Below are 8,397 nucleotides of genomic sequence, written 5' to 3'. Positions count from 1 at the left end.
TCTTATGCTCATATAACATAATCTTCATCCCTAACCTTCCTCAATATTACCATGAACCATTTAGTGAATTTTCCTTTTGCCCTTGACCTTTCTCAATATTTCCACATTAATAATATTCATAAACTACTTGCACATTAAAATAATTTTTTTGAAAAATGATCTTGTCCTCGACATTCCGCAACTATCTCGAAATATCCAGGCGTACGAAATGCGGGCTATAACAGTACCTATTATGGACATCTGCCCAAGTAGTGGCAGGAAATTCCAATAGGTTTTCCTTTAATTTTAATGAAGCACTTGAACTTTTTGGGTTTAACCCTTTAGTAAAAGCCTCTGCCGCCCATTCATCTGGAATAGCGGGAAGCAGCATTCTCTCCTTCTGAAACTGGATAACGAATTCCTTAGCAATTCATCATCTCCCTGGGCGATTTTGAATATATCCGCCTTCCTTGCTGACACATTTTTCGCCCCAGTGTATGCCTTGATGAAGGCATCCACAAGCATTTTGAAAGAGTGAATAGAATGTTCCGAAAGTAACGAATACCAAGTCATTGCTCCTTTGGATAGAGTTTCATCGAATTTTTTGAGCAAAACAGAATCAATTTCATCCGGTTGCATATCGTTTCCCTTAACAGCACATGTATATGAGGTCACGTGCTCCTGAGGATCTGTAGTACCATCGTGCTTGGGTAAGTTTGGCATTTTAAATCTTTTTGAAATGAGTTTAGGGGCCGCACTTGGTGGGTACGGCAACTTTACTTATCTTTTCGAATCTGACCCCTTAAGCAAATAAAATGACTGAAATAAATGATAATTGAATGATTAAGCCTGGGCTTGATGTATCCTCGTAGTAAAGTCCTTTGATGAGCTTTATCCGGTGTGATGATATACAACAATATTCCTGAGCAAGAAGAATGATCAAAGAAGAAATTTTTATAAAAAGAGCTTGGAAAAGTAAAGTATAGACTGTTGTATTCGATGTGTCCCTTTTTTCAGAACTCTTCATCTGCCTTTTATAATACAAATAACCATCTCCTTAAGCTATGATTACATTTTGATTAATAGCAGTAAAGCCTAATAATTATGGTTTAATGCTGAATCGTAACGTCTGCTTCGTACATAGCCTGTCATGCAACGTTACTCTTTCATTAATGACCCGGTGCCACTACTTTTAATAGATTTGCTCCGGTCACCACCAGAGCTCTTCATCCCTATTAAATGAGTCAACTCATATTATTACATCTTCTTCTGCCAAGTGTTCCAAAACCATTTGCTGCGTGTCTGTCACGACCCAACTAGTGGGCCATGACGGGTACCCGGAGCTGACTATCGAGCACCACCCATCCTGTTATCTATCATACTCAACCTGGACATGCATCAACCTCAACATAAGACTTATCATGAACAATCTCCAAATATTCCTCAAAACATATAAATATGTGCATAAGCCCACGAGGCAACAAAAATTATGTACAAAATATACAACGAAGAGGTCACATAGCATCTACAGCCCCACACATATGTATCTACGAGCCTCTATCTAGAGTTCTGAAAACATAAGGTCGGGATAGAACCCCGCCATGCCCCAATGTATACACAAAAGAATATACCAAGGAATGGCGACTCCGGAGTAGTGGAGTGCTCCTACAAATCTGCTGAGTGAGCTCCTAAGCGTCTGCGCCGTCTCCCTATCTACCTGTGGGCATGAACACAGCGTCCATAAAAGAAAGGACGTCAGTACGAACAATGTATTGAGTATGGAAGGCATGTACAATAGCATAATAAAGAAATAAAGGAACATAAGATGGAAAGCAAACACGTAAATCGATCGCTTTAAGGCGGAGTCATGCGTTTAACGTTATAGTAAAAATAATATCATATCATACATATATAAGCGCCCGACCATATAGGTACGGTGTGATCATCGTTAGCCCGCGTCCGGTGCCTCCCACGTCCGGGCGTGTCGCCCACTACGCGGCCAGTGTGTACGGCCGCCCATGTAGGCGCGCGGCGTTATCATACATATACATAATATAAGGCATGTACGGGAGCTCAAGTAAAAGCTATAACTCTATTGGAGTGACGTAAGGTCGAAACCTCCAATCACATTATGGAATAATCATCGCTATGCCTCACCTCGAAGGACCAAGGTCATGCGGTGAGACAACAACAAAAGTAACATCAATGAAATCATAGAAATAGGATTACCAACTCATGAGAGCATCATTATCATCATCATTATCAAAGAACATCTCTCATCTCTATCTCATAAGAAGCTCTTAGGAACCTTTAACTTTCATCTTTGGGATGTATGAAGGCCATGGAAATATAGAGAAGAAATCATAGTATGGAAGTCATGCCTTTGAAATAAGGGAACTAGCCTTACATACCTTTACATCTGTCCCACTTTATTGACTAAACGCTTCCCTCCAATATCCACAATTCTACATTTAAGAGAATTTGTACTAAGGTTAGATAACCGGAACATACTTTAGGTCTCAATTAACAATCTAAGAGCTAACGAAAATTGGGCAGCATCTCCTTTGTTTCAATGACTTCCTCCACATAATAAACAACTCCCAAACATCAATAACAACACCCATAATATCATAATCAATAACTTCATCAAGTTAGACATTATTCAATTCTCAACATTCCGTATCAAAATCATTCATAACCATAACTATGGCACAATACCGTATCCATTCTCATATAATACTTCTTTAACACCATTTGCATCATTCACAACAAGATTTTACTCATGGCATGTCAAGAACTATGATTCATGTCATGTTACCATTCAAGAATTTCACCTTTTCCATATCTGCACTTCCTACCCTATTTTCTTCTATAATCCACGTCTTTCAACCATTCAATACTCTTAATAACATTAAATAAATGAAAAACTCACCTTTTATTATGTAGGAATGGGCTTTGGATAAAAATACTTCACTTGGAGAAAACCCCAACTTCAATTCCAAAGGAATTTCTAGCTTCCTATAACCCTAGCTAGCATCCTTGCACTTGATTCCACTAATTTTTTGTACTTGATCTTTGATCTCCCTTGAATTTATGTTGGTATGGTGTATGGAATGTTCTAAAGCTCTTGAGAGGTGTGGAGAAGATGGCAAATGAAAAATATGAACTTGGGACTTATATTTATAAAAAGTACAAAGCTGCCCGTCAAGAATTATACGGACACTTATACGGTCCGTATAAGTGACCGTATAAGTCATCCAGTGATGACCCTTCACTGTGATTGTTATACGGACCGTATAAATGGTCGTATAACCCACCTTTCTCCTGAACTTGATCTCGTCGATTCGTTTGATCTCCAATTCTTATGGAACCTTCTTGGCACTTGTTTAATACTTCATTAACCACCTAAACATCCTTATAACTTCTTCACAAGACATTACTAATCAATCCTTAGCTCGATAGTTTACGAAATCTTTCTTAAATACCACTTATACCTCACTTGCCCTTGACGAACTTTCTTCTCTTGCCTCAAATGTCTTTGGAATCTTAATTAGAAGTATTAAATATCCCTTCTCGATTATAGAGACTTCATGCACACCTTAACTTGCGCTAGTTTAATCACCGCACAACGACACGAAATGTCCGAGGTGTAATAGTGTCAGGCTCTATTTTGGCATGTATACAAGGTTAAGGTTATGGTGATCGTCATGAAAAGTAACTTTTTTTTGCAATTATCTGGAGCAAAATTCTAGTGAGTCGCTAGGACTTCTCAGTTAATATTGAGCACGACTTGTCTTAGCAACAAGTTATGGCGTTTGTCAGTATTTTGTCAAAACTCTATCAAATCATCAGGATCTTTTCAACATGTGACAAAAATTCCGCTGATCTGTAAGGATATTTGGTCAAAATTCTGACTAAGTAGAAATTCAACAACATGTTTTTGTTTAAAAATTAATTAAAATTAACTCCTTTTTTTTTTTTTGACAATTAAAAGAGAATTCATTAACCACCAGGAGCAGAAATACAAAATCAAGAGAGAGAAAACCTCTACATCCAGAGGAGAAATAAAATCAACTCTAGATGACTTCAAGTCTGATATACAATCTTTTAAAATCAATCCCATTAATTTTCGATTGTTGTATTCAACCCAAACTTTCCAAATTTAATAGATTCTCTTTGTCTTCAGCTAATTTTTTTCAAGCTCAAAAAATTCACAATGGCGTCCTTCAACATTTTTCCAACCAAATCAATCCAAATCGTTAAGGATATATAATATAAATTTATTGGAACATCACCAACACAATTACAATCACAAATAAGAGCCTGTTTGGATGGGCTTATGCCTATAAGCTGTTTGCAGCTTATAAAGTTTAAAATAAGTTGGGGTAGATCTAACTTATTTTTTTGCTTATAAGCTTTTATAATCTAAATCAAATGCCCAATTATTTTTTTGAGCTTATTTTAAGCACAAAATGACTTTAACTCCAGCCAAACACTCAAAAAATAAAATAACTTTATAAGCAACTTATAAGCAACTTATAAGCCAATCCAAACGGGCTCTAAATCTGTTAAGTTTTTATTAATAAGGTCAAAAATTAAATGAATGTCCTTAAGAAGGATAGCTCCCGTAAAATTTTGATATGGACCGACCCATCTTCAAGATTTAACTTGAAGCCCAAGTGGAAGTTAAAGCCCACTCTTATTACCAACCTTTTTTTGTTAATTACCCAGTTAAAAGCCATTAAAGCAAAAATCTAATAATTAGTCTAAAAATTTATTAAGGCCCTGATTGGATGTATAACTTTTTTATTCTTTTTTTAATTATTTTTCAAATAACCATTTAGTTACTCCCTCCGTCCAAAAAAGATTATCTTAGTTTGACTTGACACAGAATTTAAGAAATAAAAGAACACTTTTGAAATGTGCAATCCAAAACAAGTTTTAGATATTGTGTGGCGTAAATCATCTCATAAAATTAAATTGTTTTCTAAATATAGAAATTTGTTACTATTTTAGGGACAAACTAATAAGGAAACTAAGACAATTTTTTTGGAATAGAGGGAGTATATATTATAATCAATTTTTTGCATAGATAAAAGTTAAAAAAAAATCACCGCTAGTTTGAAAGTCTTTTGTTGTCAAACAAATTCAAACGAACCAAGTTGAGGTTGAAAAAAACAAAAGAACCAAGTTGGGGTTGAAAAAAAAATATTGAACCAAGTTGAAGATGAAAGTGAAAAATAAAAAAGTAAAAAAGAAAAAGAAAAGGAAAGAACTCAAGTTGAAGACAATCTCTTTAAACCATTTGTCATCCTCTTTCTCTCTCTCTATAATAAACCGACATTCTTTAATGAGTTCGAAAGGTCGGAAGCACATAGATTAGATGCATGTAACTTCACCATTATATTTATCAGTCAAACAAATCAACGGTGGGAACATACTATCTTGAGTCGGCTTTTTTTTTTTTTTTTTGGTGGGCATCAAATCTTCTTTTATTTATTTTACTATAAAAAGATTGAAGGACCAAAAATAAATTAAAAAATTAGTATCAAAGTGAGTATATTTTTTTGAGATTGGTAGCATGCTTGGTGCACTTCTATAAGCAGAAAGAAGTACGAAGATTCAACTATTCCCTTGCACGGCTGTTCAAAGTTTGAATTTTTTTTTCTTCCTTATATATATAGCCGTTTTTATCTTACTGGAATTATATATCTGTGAAAAAAAAAATTCAGTTTTTCTAGAACTGGTGCATGTGCTACAGATCGAGTCAAATACCATAAGGGAAACAATCAATTCAGAAAGATACGATTTTGCTTGGTCTTACCCTTGAGCTACCCATTGATTTTGTCAGAGTTTAAAGTCAAATACTGTGTTTTTAGAGAAAAGGTGAAAAGGGATATTTATAATTTACAAAAATAACATCTGGGTTGGTGTTTTCTTGTTTTAATTTTTGAGTATTTTGAGGTTGGTACATCCGTACATGTGCTTGTTAAAGGTGGCGAATCCAAGAAAACCCAGTTACGAATATGTCAGATTTACAGATACAGGTGATCCAGAAACCACTTCCAGCACCACCGCCGTCACAGAAGGTGGTGCTCAGCCTTATGGGGAATCCCAATATTTCTACGAAATAATCCAACAGCAAATACAACAGGAGGAAGCTGATAATTATTTGCCGATGTTTAGAGGATACAGTCAGACGAGAGAGATGTCAGCGATGGTGACAGCGCTGACAGATGTGGTATCAGGTCAGAATTACAGACCCAATATGAGTGGTGCTATTACGTCGTCGTTTGGTGGTGGTTCATCTGGGGTTTATTATTCAGCAAATTCGCCGTCTTCAGCATATTCTTCATCTAGTTCAGGGTCTAGAAAGAGAAGCCGTGATCAAGAAGAAAGCGAACAAAGTCATCATGGGGTTTATGGAGGGTTTGGAGAATTTAGAGGTGGCATGCCAAGTTCCTCTGTTAAAGCTGGTTAGTACTAATGGTATTTTTATTTTCTTTTATTTCTCAATTTTAGTGCTTAAGAACATCGTTTTCTTTTTCACTTTTAGGTTCTTTTTACTTCTTTTCTTTTGTTTATGCATTAAAAATTGCAACCGTAACCTATGTTGCTCGAATTCTTTAAGAATATCGATCCATGTATGTCAGATCCTCTAATGTATTTTTCGAGGGTCCAACATGGTGCAACTGTATTTTAGAAAAGTCCAAACAACATGATGCTCAAATCCAAGTTGTTTCCTTCCCTTTTTAGTAGTTCTGTTTTCATTCTTTCATTTTAATCATCTTTCCTTTGTCAAATCTAAACAGATGGTAATTATTTATTGTGGGTTTTCTTAGTTTTATTCTGTGGTATTATTGCATGTAGTTAGATGATGTGAACAGTGCATTTCATAAATATTTAGAATTAAATTTTGGATTTGAAAACTATTTAGTTTTGTTCTTCATTCGTTTTGCTTTGTCCTCATCAATCTTGATCAAGTAATATGACTTACAAAAGTGATCCATTTATGGGTTTAATTCTTTAAGGTTCTTAGCATTGAATTCACTCAATATTTTAAAGTTAAATATTTTCATATCTACTATTCATTGTAAGTTTAGTTAATTTTACATGTAAATTTATGCTTCAAGTCGAAAGTACTGAGTTTAGATGAATTTCTGCCCTGATGACTTATTATATTCTATCGCAGAAGAAGCTACAAGTATGGTGGCACCATCAAACACCACAATTTCCACTGTAACAACCGTTCCATCTTTCACAACAACCACCACGACCACAACAACCACAACAGCAGCAGCACCGACCGCTTCAAGCGAAGAGACCGGAGAGAGGAGGAGGAGATACAGAGGAGTAAGACAAAGACCGTGGGGAAAATGGGCAGCCGAAATAAGAGATCCTCATAAAGCAGCAAGAGTTTGGTTAGGCACATTTGATACAGCAGAAGCAGCAGCAAGAGCATATGATGAAGCTGCTTTAAGATTTAGAGGCAATAGAGCTAAACTAAACTTCCCTGAAAATGTCAGATTATTACAACAACAACAACAACCACAAATTCAAACTACTTCTTCAACTCAACCTACTACAACAAGATTTGCTATTTCTAGTTCCTCATCAACTACATCACCTCAATTTCCACCACAATATATGGCTCCAATATATCAACAGTATCAGCCTATGCAGAGTTCAGATATGACAAGAGATTATTGGGAATATTCACAGTTACTACAAAATCCTGGTGATTTTTCTGATCAACAGCCTTCAAACTTGTTAGAGCAAATGTTTTTGGCTTCATCAATGGCTGTGTTGCATTCAAACACATATCCTTCTTCTTCATCATCATCATTAGCTACTACCACTTCATATCCCCTGCTATTTTCTAATTATAATTACAGGCCGCAAACTAATCAAATTCAAGGAAGCAACAACAGTAGCAGCAATAGCAGCAGCTCCAATTTTTCTGCACCATTTTGGAGTAGTAGCTCAAGCCAATATCCACCATCTTCTAGCTAAATTCTTAATTTTTTTTGGGTAGTTTTTTCATATAAAAATTTCTCTTTATATATATATGCTATCTATATATATATATTTTTTTCCATTTTTCTTTTGAATATTGGTTTATAGTTTTATTGTACTATATGTACTTCATACTTAGGGAGAGAGATTAGAGGTAGGCAGGGGTATATCTATTATTATGACATTGTTATAGTGGTCATTATTTTTGAAAAGTAAGAGGTTTATACTACCTTTGCCATACTCTTCCTCTTTTTAGTTTGTTCACCAAAAAAAAAAAAAAAATGTAAATTTTTTATTTGAAATTTTTATATTTTTTTTATATTTATTATCCTATTAATGATATGCTCTTATAATCAATAAATATCCTGTGTTTATCATGCTCATAACCTTTAGGGGTTCTTT

At 35.1% G+C, this 8,397-nt stretch overlaps 1 protein-coding gene across 2 annotated transcripts; it reads left to right on the top strand.

Annotated features, from left to right (window-relative positions):
• The first annotated feature begins 5,857 nt into the window (after positions 1-5,857).
• On the top strand, positions 5,858-8,038 carry LOC132039970 (ethylene-responsive transcription factor ABR1-like). 2 transcript variants are annotated; one of them, XM_059430539.1, is made up of 2 exons: positions 5,858-6,455; positions 7,175-8,038. In XM_059430539.1, the coding sequence occupies exons 1-2, from the start codon at positions 5,960-5,962 to the stop codon at positions 7,990-7,992; spliced, it is 1,314 nt and encodes a 437-aa protein (XP_059286522.1). In that variant the 5' UTR covers positions 5,858-5,959; the 3' UTR covers positions 7,993-8,038. The 2 variants fall into 2 exon arrangements, with proteins under 2 accessions (XP_059286522.1, XP_059286521.1); XM_059430538.1 differs by having other exon boundaries at positions 7,172-8,038.
• The last annotated feature ends 359 nt before the right edge of the window (positions 8,039-8,397 follow it).

The sequence above is a fragment of the Lycium ferocissimum genome, chromosome 12 (assembly GCF_029784015.1).
Source record: "Lycium ferocissimum isolate CSIRO_LF1 chromosome 12, AGI_CSIRO_Lferr_CH_V1, whole genome shotgun sequence".
Taxonomy (NCBI): domain Eukaryota; kingdom Viridiplantae; phylum Streptophyta; class Magnoliopsida; order Solanales; family Solanaceae; genus Lycium; species Lycium ferocissimum.
This window is presented reverse-complemented; position numbering and strand designations above follow the sequence as displayed.

Coding starts and splice junctions, on each gene's coding strand:
- LOC132039970 (XM_059430538.1), top strand. CDS start 5,960: ATGTGCTTGTTAAAGGTGGCGAATCCAAGAAAACCCAGTTACGAATAT. Junction 6,456..7,171: donor AAGTTCCTCTGTTAAAGCTG/GTTAGTACTAAT, acceptor ATTCTATCGCAG/AAGAAGCTACAAGTATGGTG.